The sequence below is a fragment of the Pantherophis guttatus genome, chromosome 4 (assembly GCF_059756535.1).
Source record: "Pantherophis guttatus breed Tessera chromosome 4, ASM5975653v1, whole genome shotgun sequence".
In the NCBI taxonomy this organism is placed as follows: Eukaryota; Metazoa; Chordata; class Lepidosauria; order Squamata; family Colubridae; genus Pantherophis; species Pantherophis guttatus.
The window spans coordinates 102,610,679-102,627,512 of record NC_142066.1 but is presented as its reverse complement, the minus strand read 5'-3'; the positions used below and the strand labels follow the sequence as shown (position 1 = coordinate 102,627,512).

The window sequence follows — 16,834 nt, the reverse complement described above, 5'->3', positions numbered from 1 at the left end:
TGAAGGGTGTTTTCTTCACCAGGGAAAGAATTCTTCGGTCATCCACCACAGTTGTTTTCCATGGTCTCCCAGGTCTTTTGGTGTTGCTGAGCTCACCGGTGCGTTCCTTCTTTTTGAGAATGTTCCAAACAGTTGTTTTGGCCACACCTAATGTTCTTGCTATCTCTCTGATGGGTTTGTTTTGTTTCTTCAGTCTAATGATGGCTTGCTTCACTGATAGTGACAGCTCTTTGGATCTCATCTGTTGACAGCAACAGATTCCAAATGCAAATAGCACACTTGAAATGAACTCTGGGCCTTTTATCTGCACATTGTAATTAGGGTAATGAGGGAATATCACACACCTGGCCATGGAACAGCTGAGAAGCCAATTGTCCCATTACCTTTGGTCCCTTAACAAGTGGGAGGCACATATGCAAACTGCTGTAAGTCCTACACCGTTCACCTGAGTTGGATGTACATACCCTCAAATTAAAGCTGACAGTCTGCAGTTAAAGTACATTGTGTTTGTTTCATTCCAATTCCATTGTGGTGGTGTATAGAGCCAAAGATGTTAGAATTGTGTCGATGTCCCAATATTTTTGGACCTGACTGTATGTTTTATTCCAAAGTATACAAACCATTATTGTTAGGGGAAAAATGGGTCTTCCAAGCAAGTTTAAAAGACAGTCAGAATGACTCTGTTCTCAGCCCCCCTTGTGGCTCCTTGAAAAGCATCCCCCCACCAACATATGTAAATGAAAAGAATAAGCTTAAAAATCCTAGCCTTTTAAAATTGAAAATATGGAGAATTGGGAAGATGAATATGAGACACTAAGGGAGATGTTTCAAAAAGTAAGGGAGGCATTTAAGGGAAATAAAGAAACAGAGAATTGGTTAGCTTGCAAAAAAAAGAAAGAGAAAAGATGAATGAGAAGCAAGAGAAACAAGGAGATAATGTTGAAAAGGAAATAATTGGGGAAAAAAAGATAAAGATGATTACCCTGGGTTCAATAGTGATAGAATAAAAATGGATATGGGAAAATACATCTCAAATATGAAGAAAAGAGAAATAAATCGGTTAAGATTGAGAATGAAAAGTAATAGAGTTAAAATTAAAGGAAAAAGGCTGAAGGGGAGATATAAGAACAGGAAAAAGAAGAAGGTAAAGAAATGGGAGAAAAAGAGGAAAACATCAAGAAAGAGAACTGTGGAGAGATTAAGAGAAAATGGTTAAGAGTCAGTGAAAATGTTAATTTGTTAATAAAGAGAAGGATGCTAGTTGTAGAAATTAAATGTGAAAATGCTGTTAAATGAAAAATAGAACAATGTAATGTGAAAGAAAGAATGATATTGGAAGAAGCACTAAAAGGAGAGAATAAATTATAAGAATTAATTGAATAAGATGGAATATGGAAATTAAATGTAAAACTGAATGAAATTGAAATGCAAAAAGTGATTCAAATGATATACTTGTAAGAAGTAAAGTAAAAATATATTGTTAAAAATAAAAAGTCTAAGGATTAGAAGATTGTTTGAGTAAAGATTTATAAGAAAAAGTGGAATAAGATGAAATATACTGCTAATAATTAAAAAGATGAGGGGAAATTTTGAGAAATATACTTGATAAATGAAAGAAAGACCAGGGTTGCCTGGACTCCATAGTGGAAAATATAAAACTGAAAATGAATACAGCAATAGAGAGGGATGAAGGAAAAGAGAGATGGAAGAGAGAAGGAAAGAGAGAGAGGGAAGGAAGAGAAGGGAGGAAGGAAGGGAAGGGAAATTAGAGTAGGAATGAGGGTAAGAGAGGGAGGAAGAGAGGAGAAGGAGAAAGGAAGGGGAAGTAGGGAGAAGAAGAGAGGGGGGAAAGAGAAAGTAAGAAAGAAAAAAGAGAGGTGGTAGGTTTGAGGAGAAAGATTGCTGTACAATAAAAAAGATGAAATGGAAGAAAGGCAACCCCAAACAAATATAAAGATATTAAGATAAAGAATGAATTGTTAAACTTTAAAGAATAAAAGAGAACAAATATGAATAAATAACAATAATTAGAAACACATACAAACATACAATGTATTTTCTTTGAACAGAGTATTTGGCCGGTTCACAAATTTAAACAGTGTTTAATCATTTCAATTAAATTTACAATTTCTATATTTCCTTTTTGCCATATTTATTCATCTATTTTTTAAAAAAACCAATATTACCCTTCATCCTCATCTCTAAACTTAATCAAATTCATTTTTCCCTTCTATTCTATATTATACCCCCCCATTGTCATCTATTTTTATATCCATCCTCACATTGGTTAATGATGTAATATTACAGTTGTTTAATACAAATTCAACATTTTAATATAAATCAATTAGTTATATAACTATCTTTTTTGTATATTAGTCAATATGAACATGAATATTCCAATTATTTCCATGCAATCCAATTTCTTACAAATCAATTAATTATATTTACCAATAATAATAAACAAAATAATTTTCCCCATATATTCCTCCAAACCACAACTTAATCATTATTCATTTCATTTTTACAATCATGATTTCCAATTTATTTCTTACTACTATTCATATTTCAATTCTAAATATGTATAACATCTTTCTCTTTCATTTCTTTTTCTCCCTTCCCATTTTTGCCTTTTTCTTTCTCTTTTTTTTTTGTTTTGTGTTTTAAAATCTTGAACTCTCCTATTTTGCCCTAAATTTCCCATTGTTTGCACCTACCTTTTTTGGTGAGGAAAAAGAAGAAAAAGAAATCTGCCTCTGCCTAATTTTCCAATGTTGCAGCAAACAGCCAACAGCCTGCTTTACTTTCAGTTTCGTTTTCAGCTTGATTAGCACAAGGAGAAAATAAAAATCTGCTCCAGCAATTTAGCTCTTTGCAGCAAGCAGCAGAGCCGTGTGCAAAACAGCTGAGAGCAAATCAGCTGAGAGTCAGGAGGCTGATCTAATAAACCGGCTAATTAGCCTATGCTAAAGCTGAAAGGAGTTTTTTCTTGCTGTTTACTTGCAAGGAGGTAACTGCTGCGAGGCACAGAACAAAGGATGGGGGCCACCCCCTTTTGCCTCTAGTGCCCCCCTGCCACCCCCCTTGCCTCTTGCCGCCCCCCCTAAGGCATCCCACCGCCCTCCAGGGGGCGGTACCGCCCACTTTGGGAACCACTGCACTAGGTAAATCATGCTATGATGACACTGACTATATTAAATTCTATATATGCTCTGCTCCATTACCTTTCAAAAGCCCCAAATCATTGAGAATATTGTCATAATATTTTTCAATGTAATACACAATTCGACATATTAATTAATCTTTTTAGAATTTAAGAAGTTTAACACTATGTTAAATTAATTTGCAAGGCCATAAATTACACTAAAGGTCAACAAGTCAGAGCCAGGTCAAATTATTTAATTTTTCCCTACCTGTTACATAATTATTAAAACAATGCTGAGTATTTAACTATTAGGTTTTCCTTTTTACATTTTCTATTGATCTACATTTGTTTCAATAGATCTTAAATTGTGATCCGCTACCTCCTCAATCAGGTAGTGAGGGAAGACCCTTTACAGGGCAGAGCTGAGGATTTTGTACAATTTCTGCATGATAAAATCGCTCAGATCCGGATCGGATTGGACTCTGACTGGGCAGAATCCAATGGGGAGATTAGGGTAGGTCTTGAGAGTAGTATCTGGGTTGAGTTTCACCCTGTTTCTGTCAAGGAAGTGGACAGGATTATGGGTAAACTTGGTTCCTCCACTTGCCTATTGGATCCTTGTCCTTCCTGGTTGGTTTCGGCTGCCAGGGAGGTAACTAGAGACTGGATCCAGGCAATTGTCAATGCTTCGTTGAAGGAGGGGGTCTTCCCCGCCTCTCTTAAGGACCTCTCCTCAAAAAGCCTTCCCTGGATCCAGACTCACTTAATAACTATCGTCTCATCTCCAACCTTCGCTTCATTGCGAAGGTTGTTGAGACTGTGGTGGCGCAATAGCTCCCAGAGTTCCTGGAGGAAACGGAATACCTAGACCCGTACCAATCAGGCTTCCGACGCGGGCCCAGCACGGAAACGGCATTGGTCGCTCTGGTGAATGATCTCTGGCGGGCTCGGGATGGTGGTTGTTCCTCCATCCTGGTCCTACTTGACCTCTCAGCGGCTTTTCATACCATCGACCATGGTATCCTACTGCAGCGACTTGTGGGGTTGGGGGTGGGAGGCACTGTTTTAGTGGTTCTCTTCCTACCTCTCAGGTCGCTTGCAGTTTGTATGGGCGGGGGGGCAGAGGTCCACCCTGAGGCCCCTAAATTGTGGGGTGCCTCAGGGGTCGGTTCTCTCCTCCCTGCTCTTTAGCATCTATATGAAGCCGCTGGGTGAGATCATTCATGGCTTCGGGGTGAGATATCATCAATATGCTGATGATACCCAGTTATACATCTCCACCCCAGACCACCCCAGAGATGCTCTTTCCATGATGTCCCGTTGCCTGGAGGCGGTGCGGACCTGGATGGGTAGAAACAGACTCAGACTCAACCCCTCCAAGACTGAGTGGCTGTGGATGCCGGCATCTCGGGTTTCAGAGACCCCATCACTTTTGATGGGTGAGGAAAAACTTGCCCCCGTTAATAGGGCTCGCAACTTGGGTGTCCTCCTGGATGCTCGGCTGTTCCTAGAAGACCACCTGATGGCCGTGACCAGGGGTGCCTTCGCACAGGTTTGCCTGGTGCGCCAGTTGCGCCCTTTCCTGGACCGAGGTGACCTTCGCACTGTCACTCATGCCCTGGTTACTTCCCGCTTGGATTACTGCAATTCCCTCTACATCGGCCTGCCCCTGAGATGTCTGCAATTACTGTAAGTTTGAATCTCATCAGGCTCAAGGTTGACTCAGCCTTCCATCCTTTCTAAGGTAGGTAAATTGAGGACCCAGTTTGTGAGGGCAATAAAAGCTGACTTTGTATAAATATACAAAAAGTATGAAGGCAATTGCTTAATGCATTGTAAGCCGCCCTGAGTCTCCGGAGAAGAGCGGCATATAAATCAAATTAAAAAAAAAAAAAGATGCACCCGGAGACTCCAGCTGATCCAGAATGCAGCCGCACGGGTTGTTACGGGAGCCCCTCGTTACTCCCATATAACACCTCTCCTGCGTGAGTTGCACTGGTTACCAGTGGTTCTCTGGGTCTGCTTCAAGGTGCTGGTTCTCACCTATAAAGCCCTACATGACTTAGGTCCGGGATATTTGCAGGACCTTCTCCTGCCTGCCTCCCACCGTCCTGTTCGCTCACATAGGGCTGCTCTCCTCAGGGTTCCGACGGTGAGCCAATGTCGTCTGGTGGCGCCCAGGGGTAGGGCATTCTCTGTGGGTGCTCCCACCCTCTGGAATGAGTTGCCTACTGAGCTCTGGACGGCTCCTGATCTCCGCTCCTTCCATCAGGACCTGAAGACTTGGCTGTTCAAGCAAATAGGCTGACTCTGATTCTGGGTTTTATTATTTATTACTTAATTTGGTTTAAAATGGGATTTTGTTGTAGATGTCTTTAACTTGTGTTTGCCGTCCTTCTGGAGAAGGGCAGCATATAAATACATGAAATAAATAAATAAATAAATAAATAAATAAATAAATAAATAAATAAATAAATAAATAAATTTCCTTTAATCTTAGGGCCAGACTTGGCCTTTTTATTGCCATGTCAATGGCTGCGCTTTAAAAAGCAAGCAATGGTATGCAACAAAATTTAAATTTGATTTAACTAGAGTTAAAATTAGAAACATTTCAAAAAGGCAATAGCTCAAGTCATCTAATAATATTCATCTCTTTTTACAATAAAGACCAAAAGTCCTGAACAATCTTTGGAGACTTTTTGGCAATTATATCCAATAAGTGGGGAGGATAGTGACTTTAAAAAAAAACACCTTTGTTAATACTTTGGGGTTCCAATTTGATGAGATGGGAGTTGTTAGAGAAAGATTTTAATTCACTTCTGGATCTACTAATGAATCAGAAGATTTTTTTTTCTTTTTAAAGACCCCCCAGAGAAACAACTTTTTTCTTCTGTCCATCCAGGAATTGACGGAGCCCTGGTGACTGAAGTCCTAAGCTCAGTACAAGTCCTCAGCGGCTGGCGCCCCTATCCACACTTTCGGCTCAAGGAGATCCTATACCATTTCAGGATCTATTGACATTCCTATAGGATCTATTTCAGACAAGTGACTATTCAGTCTCTTCTTTAAAACATCCAGTGATGAAGCAACCGCAATGTCTGAAGGAAAGCTGTTGTCTTCACTGTAAGGAAGATTCTCGTTAATTCGAGGTTGTTTCTCTCCTTGATTATTTTACATGCATTGTTTCTTGTCCTGCCCTCTGGTGCTCTGGAAAATAAATTGACCCCTCTCCTCTTTGTGGCAGCCTCTCAAGTACTGCAATACTTGATGACTACTTCAGCTTCAATCTCAACAATAAACGGGCAAACAATAGATACAAACTCAAAGTAAACCGCTCCAAACTCGATTGCAGAAAATATGACTTCAGCAGCAGAGTGATCAATGCCTGGAATACTCTACCTGACTCTGTTGTTACATCCTCTAACCCTCACAGCTTCAACCTTAAACTATCTACCTTGGACTTCACCCCATTCCTAAGAAGTCCGTAAAGAGGGTGTGCATAAGCACACCAGCGTGCCTACCGTCCTTGTCCTACTGTCCCCATTTATTTGTACTCATTCCTTGTTCATGTCCATGTTTATACTTATACCTGTTATCTAGTACATGATCGACAAACTAAATAAAAATAAATAAATAAATAATTTAAAAATATAGAGTGGATTTGTGAGATTGCATCTAAAACTGACGGCCTAAATTGATTTATACCAAGAACTTGCAACCCTCTTGGTATTATAACACACACTTAAAAACTGACCATTCCACTATCATTCAAGGTAGTAGGAAAAATGTAAGTATACAGAAGAAACACAGTGGATTCCTATTACATTTATTTTTGCAGCAATCTCTAAGTGTCCAGTTTTCAAAGTCTATATGTCTATGGAGATTGCCAATCATCCAGGTCATGGTTATCCCAAAGGTGCTTTTTCAGAAAGGCAACTGGACTTTCCTAGGTTTTTTCCTTGAAAACATTTCGCTTCTCATCCAAAGCACCTTTGGGACTTTTCTATTTTCCAATTCAAGCCCTTAATAGTTTTTATTATAAAGATTATATTTAGCCTCTGAACTGGAATATGCAGCTGAAATTAAAGGCAGACTAATAACCAGAATAGCAACCCTTTTCTTTTTACCCCTCCCTAAAACATAGTTCTGGGAAATCAAAGCTTGCACACTATTTTGTGATCCTGAGTTAGCTGAGTACGGATTTTATATTTTAACTTTCTAATTTATCTGGAGAATTTGAGTTAATGAGTAGATTAGAAGTTATGGAATAAAATAACACAAATTGCCTTTTCCCCTTATGGTTAACCAAACTAGATTTGCTTTTTATCTCTATTATTACTAAGAAAAAGGGTAGGACACTTGCTACTTTGGCAAATTAAGACATGCTGTTGGCAGAAAGTAGCTATCTCTTGCCTGTGTCATGTTCTACAGGCAGGCGTGGTTAAGGAAGGTATGTCCCATCCTAAAAACATTTGCTTATTTAAATTACTAAAGGCAGCAAATCAAAGGCATTCTTCCACAGTGGTTCTTCAGAAAAAAACTTGGGAGGGGGAGAGGGAATATACATTATTTGTTTCCCTCCTCCTCCACCAAAAGTCACCAACTGATGTGTTTGTGTGTAGGGGGGAGAGACATCCACCATCCTCTGGAGCTGGAACAGGAGGTAAGTTTTAATAGATGACTAGACTGTGGGGTTTAGCTTTCTGGCAAAACATCTCTGGTCTTGCTCAAATATTTTGGTCAGCTATATTCAACACGACCTAACCACCATTAAACCGCATTCAAAAGTAGTGTGAAAACTGGCATGGAGAGAATTGTGCCATGGAGAGCATAGGAAAAGTGAAGTTTCTCTTTCTTTAGTCTACTGTACAATCCCACTATAATCACTGATCAGCTGCTTTTCAGGCTGATCCAGTTCTCTGCCCCAAGGATCAGTTTGAGACCTACCAGTTGTGATTAAACAGGGTGAGCTGAATTTGAAAGGCCCAGACTTGCTTCCTATCAAAAGCAAACCCTTGAAAACAGTATCCAGGATTTGAAGTGGGGTACCTAACCACCATTAAACCCCATTCAAAAGTAGTGTGAAAACTGGCATGGAGAGAATTGTGCCATGGAGAGCATAGGAAAAGTGAAGTTTCTCTTTCTTTGGTCTACTGTACAATCCCACTATAATCACTGATCAGCTGCTTTTCAGGCTGATCCAGTTCTGTCCCAAGGATCAGTTTGAGACCTACCAGTTGTGATTAAACAGGGTGAGCTGAATTTGAAAGGCCCAGACTTGCTTCCTATCAAAAGCAAACCCTTGAAAACAGTACCCAGGATTTGAAGTGGGGTATGTAAATTCATGCTAATCTAAAGTGGTCAGTAAGTGCCAGGCTGATCACATTCTGTAGAAGTCATTGACCAATTATTAGTAAAATGAGTCAGATAGTATCCATGGCAAAACCTGTTTGGGGAGAAAACTCTTATTTTGATATTTAATAGCTTAAAACTACCAGTTATGTGCTAGGCATCAGATGAAAATAGAAAAAAGAGGTTGCTATAGATAACTGCAAAAGGGGAAATCCATGTATTGAGTAACACTGGGAACTCTTGGCTCTTCAGATAATATTCAATATTCTTGATAACTAATCATATTGCCTACTGATGCTTCCATGACATACAAAATCAATAACAGCTAACCAAACAGTTTGGCCCAGCCCATTGTACAAAACCAAGGCCACATGGTTGAAAGTGTTATGAAAACAGGGTAACAAAATACCTCGTCTTGGTTAACAGAATAAAGCAGTGTTTCTCAATCTTGACTTGACAATATGTGGACTTCAATTCCCAGAATTCCTCATTTAGTAATGCTGAGGAACTCTGGGAGTAGAAGTCCACATATTTTCAAAAGGCCAAGGTCTAGAAAACCAGAATAAGCTTTGGGTTCCTTAGCCAAACTGTGGTGAACTCAATCAGTATCTGAAATTCCTGTTCTCAAGATAACCTAAATGTGATTCTACTTCCAAAGCTCAAGTTACATAGAGTTACATACCCTCCATAACCTCAGAGATCATCTTCTGGTACTCTGAAAGTTCCAGAGCGCAAGCACAGCCCTGAGGGGAGACTAAATACTAACCAGAATTTAGGATATCTTCTGAGAAAAGCAACAGCAAACAAGCAAAGGTTGTATTTCACATGCTGAATAGATGAGAGAGTGGGAGAAATTACAGTAACTGGTTATTGTTAAACTGCCACAATAGGCCATGATGTATACCACACCAAAACACACTTCACCATTTAACCTTCTAGGACCAACATGAATAAAAAACGCAGGTGACATTTCCACTATGTTCTGGGGAGAGGGGAGGGGAGAGTGGAATAATGCCTTGCTAGACTTCCCCAAAACGATCCAGAATAAACAGGATGGCGGTCCTTCTTCTCACCCATGGAAGACTCTTCCATCTTCCTTCCACCCGGTATGGGTGTGGGGGAAGGAAGGGAAAAACGTCTCTTCTCCGCCATCTCCGCAAACGAGCGGGGAAAGGAGGAATGGAAATTGGACGAAATCAAAAACCGCGAGCAGCCTCCCGGCTCCAGCCTTTTGCCCCGGCCAAAAAACACGATGGTTCCCGCTCGCTCGCTCCCCATTCACTCGCCCACCTCCTCTTCCTCCACTTACAAAATTGTCTTCGCATCCGTTCTCCGGGCACAAGACATAAAAAGAAATGCCTGGGTCTGCGTAGAAATCCATCCTCCTCTCGGTCTCCTCCGTGGCAATAAGCTCGAAGGGGGTGTTGGAGCACCATTTATCCGCAACATCAGCCAGCTGCTGGAAATTCATCCTTTTCTGTACTGGCTGCTGCCTTCAGCCTCTCCTTCCTCGGTATGTGACTGTATCCGATTCTGCTCCCCTCGCCCGCTAGGAAACCGGGCAGTCGGCCCTTCAGGGAAAAGGAAGGGTTACTGGGGTAGGGTGGGGGCGCTTCAGGCCAAGGGCCTCCTTTGCACCCTGGGTGATTGTTGCTGCTTAGTAGCTTAACATTACTTGATAACTTCCATATATTGTTTACATACTGAGTGTAGAGGGCTGCTTGGCTCTGTCGCTCGCTAGTTCACTGTCTCTTCCCCGCCTCCTGCCGCCGCCTTTTCCTCTTCAGCGGCCGCCTAATATAGGCTCAGGGCAGCTTCGCTAAGTTTTGTGTGTGTGGGGGGGGGGGTGTCAATTAACGGGTGTGGGTAAAAGCTGGATTTTGGCAGATCCTACTTGGATTTTAAAGGATCCACCCGTTTCTTCTCAAACCCGAGTCTTTCTGTTAAGCTCGCGAGCTGCATCCACCTCTCCACCTGCTTGAAGGCCCCTCCTACCAACTGGTAAGATAGTAATTTTTGAAATATTCTGCCAGCACGCATATATAAAACCGGATATATAAATTCTAAGGGCCCCTTGCCAATATTTGCATGACAACTCTTTTTCTCTACGTCGATTTTTGCTCCAAAACAAAAACCAAGTTGGGCCTCTTCTACTCCAAAGCAATCGAATGCATTAAAGCCTTGCAAAATCACACTGAACATTCTGGATCTTACCAAATCCAACCAAAGTGGAACTTGCATTTTTGAATATTAAGATCTGCCTTTGATGTATTTCAAAACTAAAAGTGTAAGAATGCTCTTTAGTTACATTCCAGTCTTGAAATATATGGGCAATCTGGCCTTATGTGTTTTACACAGAAGTCTGTTTGTTTGACTAGTATTTATTGATTACTAAATTGGCAGGCAACATTTGTAAGTGAAAAACCTATAAACTCAATTTGCTCCCCCACTCCCACCCACCCCACCCTCAGGTTCTTGTGTGATCAGAAGGCACTAACATTATGTTCCTTTTAGCCATCAAAGTATGATCCTGATGCTTTGTACAGTAGGTGTTTATTGTTTTATAATACGTTTTATGTCCTTTCTTACATTAATCACCAGAGGGTTTTTTTATCACTGTGTGATAAAAAAAACTACTGAATGAACAAACATTAAGACAGTCCCCTTTATAACTGGACACTTACTAGGTGGAAATAATTTTAGACTGTTTAGAACCATAATATATTTGAAGGGATTTTTTGAATTGTCTTTCTTGGATTTTTCCCATTTTAATATGGGCAAAAACCAGTCAGTGTGATTTCGTGTATTTGGCTTCTAGATTGAATTTTATTAATTTAATGATTCTTGAACTTCCTCTTCCCCATTGCTCAGCAACACAGGGCACTATTACACTTACAGCCTTTCTGATATGCCATTTGTTCTCTTCCCAAGACAGAAGCAGAGGTCACCTCTGGTAGTGCATTTGTTTACTCACATGCCACAATTTTTGTGAGCAACACACCCAATTCATTTCTGGCTCCAACAGAACAGAAATTATTGGAATACATTTCTGCAGTTAAAGCTTGAGGGTAGCTGAGTTTTGTGGGAGAAATGACTGCCTTATCATACCTCTTGGTGTTTTTCCTGTTTTATAGCTACTAAGCCACGACATGATCACATTGTCTTTGTGCTAATTTTTTTCTCATTGGAACAAAAAAGCAAAGGATAGTTTTATACTAATTATCTCTTTAATCTCAGTATCAAAACCAATTTATTAATAAAATGATTCGCCTTGTGGGAAAGTCTAATTCATCTACTTCCTAATCTAGCCTGGTTAAAATGCCTTTGTTCTCCATCATCAGAAAAAAAATATGAATGAATGTTCTTCATTATACTGCAACTTTTCTATGGATTAGCTGTACAGCATGAAGCTTGCAGACTATTGATTAAACATCTGTGTACTAGTTCATAATGTGAATTTTCTCTTAAAACCTACTATTCCATGAATTACTGTACTCTTATTAGGATTTATAAAATAAATCTGTGCAGTGACCTCTAGTGGCCTCTTTCAGCAAGCCAACAATATAATCAGGTAACAAGGTGAACCTAGAAGTTTCCAAAAAGCAGGTTGGTTGGCTATCTGACAGAGGTGGTATTCAGTTGGTTTGGACCGGTTTGGGTGAACCAGTAGTGGAAATTTTGAGTAGTTCGGAGAACTGGCAAATATGACCTCTGGCTGGCCCCGCCCCTGCTCGCTGCTCGCCCTGCATGTTCGCTGATCTCCCTGCCCACTCGCCGTTCACCCCAACCTCCCCAGTCATTTCTCATCTCGCTTCCCTGGCATAGCTGTTGCTTGTTTGGCTCCTCGCTTGCATTGACCACACAGTCTCTGCGGGCCAGCCAGTTTGCCTGCTTACATGGTGCCTACAGCCCAGTCGGTTCCCTTGCCCACTTTCCTGGCTGCCCAGCATCCACAGCTCACTTAGGTCCTCTCGAGTTCCCCCACAGGTCCTAGCCTAGACCACGTGATGCCCGCAGCCCAGCTGCTGTCCAGCTTCCTGGCTCCCAACTTAAGCCTTTGCCACTCCCTAGTTAGGTAAGTTTCTGTTTTACTAACTCTCATCCCCAGGGCCATTGAATGCATTCCCCCTGGGAAACCTATGCTCGCTGCCCATGCTCGCCTAGAGAACCCTGCCCTGGCCTCAAACTATACCCTCCCCCCAGGCCAAAGCAATTTACCTGACCTGCAGCCTGCCACCCTCAGCCAAAGGGCCATGGGGGTGGCAGTGCAGGTGGGGGGGAAGCGGGCACGGGGGAGGCGGCACGGGTGCAGGTGGGCTGAAGTGGTTTGGGTAAGGTTCTTACCTTACTGTCCCATCCGTAAAGTGCTGTAGCAGAGAGAAGCAGTCAGGTCGGGCCATTGTTTCAAGAGAACACGTGGAGCATCTCCCCAAGCACCCGAGGTTCGCTGTGCTGCGAAAGACACTCTCCCAGCAAGAGCAGCAGTAGACAGAAGCAGCCGCTGATCCGGAAAGCACACGGAGCCGCTCCACGTGTTCTCTGGGTCGGCAGCTGTTTTCTCTCTACCACTGCTCTTGCTGGGAAAGCGTCTTATGCAGCACAGCGAAATTTAGCAACTGTGAGTTGCCACTTTGGGTCCTGTAAGTCCCATCCGGAAAGTGCTGCAGCAGAGAGAAACAGCATTCAACCTGGCTGCTTCTCTCTGCTGCAGTGCTTTCTGGATGATACTTAGCAGAAAGTGGCGGCTCATGGCTGCTAAATTTCACTGTGATTAAAGGGACAGGCTGTGGCGGCTGCCTTCCAAACAGCTTTGCTGTCCCTTCGCAGAAATGTTCGGCCAAGTCATCTCCTCCTTCCCGGTCCCACCCAGTCGCTCTGTAAGCTGAAGCCGGGTAGCAGAAGGGGGACTTTAAAGGGACAGGCTGCAGCAGCTGCCTTCAGAGCAGCTTCGCTGCCCCTCCACAGAAAAGTTCGGCTAAGTTGCCTCCCCTGCTCGGCCTTAAATGTACACACAGAGCAAATACACACACATCTCATGGCGCCGGAGGGACTCGCCCATGCGCCAACTCCTCGCAGAAGGTCCTGGCACCATGAGGTGTGTGCGTGTTTGCTCTGTGTGTATGTTTGATGCTAAGAATGAGGACACAACTTGGCCAAACTTTTCTGCCTCCCTTTGCAGGAAGAAAGGGGCAGCAAAGCTGCTTGGAAGGCAGCCACTGCAGCCTGTCCCTTTAAGGTACTTTGATGCTGCCCACTGTCCAGCAGCCAAGTGGGGCCGCCACTGCCAAAGGAAAAGGGCAAAGTATGTGAGCCAGTTCCTCCTTTCAGTGGTCCATGAAAGTATATCTATAGTATGTAAATGCAGATAATAAAGTTGAAAAAAGGTGAACAACTTTTTTACAGAACTATAGATACATTGAGGCCGGGGATGACAAGGACTGGCTGGGAGGGGAGGGGCTGGGTGAAGTGCTCCTTGACATGAGTGACATCGAGTTGGCCATGCCCACCCAGTCACATGACCCCACCAAGCCACACCCACCAAGCCATCCCCACAGAACCAGTAGTAAAAAAAATTGAATCCCACCACTGCTATATGACCATAGCTGCTGTAATTTACATATGCTAGACAAATTTTTGTATGATTTTCAGTCAAAGAAAGCAGATATACATTATCAAAATAGAAAAAACAGCAAACAAATTGTATAAATTTGTTTCTGGTAAATGACTTCTGTAGCTAAAAATTTAGAAAAAAAATCGATCATATTAATTACATATAAACTTATGCTGATGAGGAAGTTTGTCTACGTGTGCTGTGCTCAATCACTTGTCATGGGTACTTAACTATTAAAGGCCTCTATCTACTCTTGTTATCCTTTATTACATTTAAACAGGGCTTGGGCTGGACTGCTGCTCAGGCAAAGGGCATTTTCTAAATTAGATGGGACTTTATGTTCTTCTTTTCAAGCCTCATTTTCTAGCCAGAGCAACTTAGTTCCTGCAGGTCAACATTTGAATTCTAGCAGTGGTGAAATTCAAATTTTTTTACTACCAGTTCTGTGGGCGTGACTTGATGGGTGTGATGTGGCTTGGTGGGCGTGGCTTGGTGGGCATGGCAGGGGAGGGATACTGCAAAATCTTCATTCCCACCTCACTCCAGGGGAAGGATACTGCAAAATCTCCATTCCCACCCCACTCTGGGGCCAGCCAGAGGTGGGATTTGCCAGTTCTCTGAACTACTCAAAATTTCTGCTACCAGTTCTTCGAACTGCTCAAAATTTCTATTGAACCTGTCAGAACCTGTTGTATTTCACCCCTGAATTCTAGGCAGGTTAGGGATTACAGTTGCAAGAAAAAGTATGTGAACCCCTTGGGATTACGTGGAGTTTTGCATGAATTGGTCATAAAATGTGCTCTGAACTTCATCTAAGTTACAACAATAGAAAAACACAGTCTGCTTAAAATAATACTACATAAACATTAGACGTTGCCATGGTTTAATTGAACATAACATGTAAACATTCACAGTGCAGGGAGGAAAAAGTATGTGAACCTTTGGACTTAATAACTGTTTGACCCTCCTTTGGCAGCAATAACCTCAACCAAACGTTTCCTGTAGTTGCAGATCAGACCTGCACAACGATCTGGAGTAATTTTGGACCACTCCTCTTCACAAAACTGTTTCAGTGTAGCAATATTCTTGGGATGTCTGGTGTGAATCGCTCTCTTAAGGTCATGCCACAGCATTTCAATCGGGTTGAGGTCAGAATTCTGACTGGGCCACTCCAGAAGGCGTATTCTGTGCTGTTGAAGCCATTTTTTTTGTTGAATTACTTGTATGCTTTGGGTCATTGTCCTGTTGCATCACCCATCCTCTGCGGAGCTTCAGTTGGCGGACAGATGGTCGTACCTTTTCCTGCAAAATATCTTGATAAACTCTGGAATTCATTTTCCCATCAATGACAACAATCCGTCCAGGCCCTGAAGCAGCAAAGCAGCCCCAAACCATAATGCTTCCTCCACCATGTTTTACAGTGGGGATGAGGTTTTGATGTTGGTGTGTGGTGCCTTTTTTTCTCCACACATAGTGTTGTGTGTTCTTCCCAAACAACTCAATTTTGGTTTCATCTGTCCACAGTATATTTTGCCAGTAGTGCTGTGGAACATCCAGGTGCTCTTTTGCAAACTTCAAACGTGCTGCAATATTTTTTTTTTGGACAGCAATGGCTTCCTCCGTGGTGTCCTCCCATGTACTCCATTCTTTTTAATGTTTTCCTTATTGTAGATGTGTCAACAAAAATGTTAGCATGTGCCAGAGATTTCTGTAGGTCTTTAGCTGACACTCTAGGATTCTTCTTTATCTCATGAAGCATTCTGCGCTGTGCTCTTGCAGTCATTTTTACAGGACGACTATGCCTAGGGACAGTAGCAACAGTGCTAAACTTTCTCCATTTGTAGACAGTCTGTCTTACCGTGGACACATGAACATCAAGGCTTTTGGAGATACTTTTGTAACCCTTTCCAGCTTCATGCAAGTCAACAATTCTTGATCGTAGGTCTTCTGAGAGCTCTTTTCTGTGAGGCATGGTTCACATCAGACAGTGCTTCTTGAAACCAGTAAACCCAAAATAGATGTGTGTTTTTAAAGGGCAGGACAGCTGTCAGCAACACATCCAATATCATCACACTGATTGGAGTCAAGGTTGGCTCACTCCTGGCTCCAATTAGCTCTTGGAGACGTCATTAGGCTAGGGGCTCACATACTTTTTCCTCCCTGCACTGTGAATGTTTACATGTTATGTTCAATTAAACCATGGCAACATCTAATGTTTGTGTAGTATTATTTTAAGCAGACTGTGTTTTTCTATTGTTGTGACTTAGATGAAGTTCAGAGCACATTTTATGACCAATTCATGCAAAACTCCACATAATCCCAAGGGGTTCACATACTTTTTCTTGCAACTGTATCTAATAATATTATTAGATAATAATAATTTTATTTTATTTATCTTTCCTCAAGACAACAAATGGTTGTCTCTATTTATTTTATAGAAAGTCAGCATCCACCCTCCTAGAAGAATGAAATTTTTGGGGGAATATTAAAAAGGGCAGAATATTGTATTTCCCTAAAGGAGAAATGGAGAAACATGCTCTTGGAGACAGAAAGCAGCCTCCAAGTCTTTCTTAATAGCCCCAGCAGATACTCAGGCAGCTTTTGGAAATGCAGATTTGGTAATCAATTCAAGACAGGATATTTTGAAACAAAGGCAGAATTGTAGGATTAGAAGATTAAGGATTAACAATGGAAAAAATAGAAAAGGGGGAAAGAGACAAAGAAGGAAA

General features: G+C 41.8%; 1 protein-coding gene across 3 annotated transcripts in view; it reads right to left on the bottom strand.

Moving 5' to 3' along the window:
- MTURN (maturin, neural progenitor differentiation regulator homolog) overlaps positions 1 to 10,472 on the bottom strand; it is a 48,241-nt gene extending 37,769 nt beyond the window's left edge. Inside the window, exons 1-2 of one of the 3 annotated variants that reach the window (XM_034404035.3) lie at positions 10,199 to 10,331; positions 9,804 to 10,065 (exon numbers count right to left, since the gene is read on the bottom strand). In XM_034404035.3, the coding sequence (XP_034259926.1) occupies positions 9,804 to 9,965 (162 nt within the window). In that variant the 5' untranslated portion in view covers positions 9,966 to 10,065; positions 10,199 to 10,331. Of the gene's footprint in view, positions 1 to 9,803 lie in introns of all 3 variants that reach the window. The other 2 variants (XM_087894223.1, XM_034404036.3) reach the window with 2 other exon arrangements.
- Between the last annotated feature and the right edge of the window lie 6,362 nt (positions 10,473 to 16,834).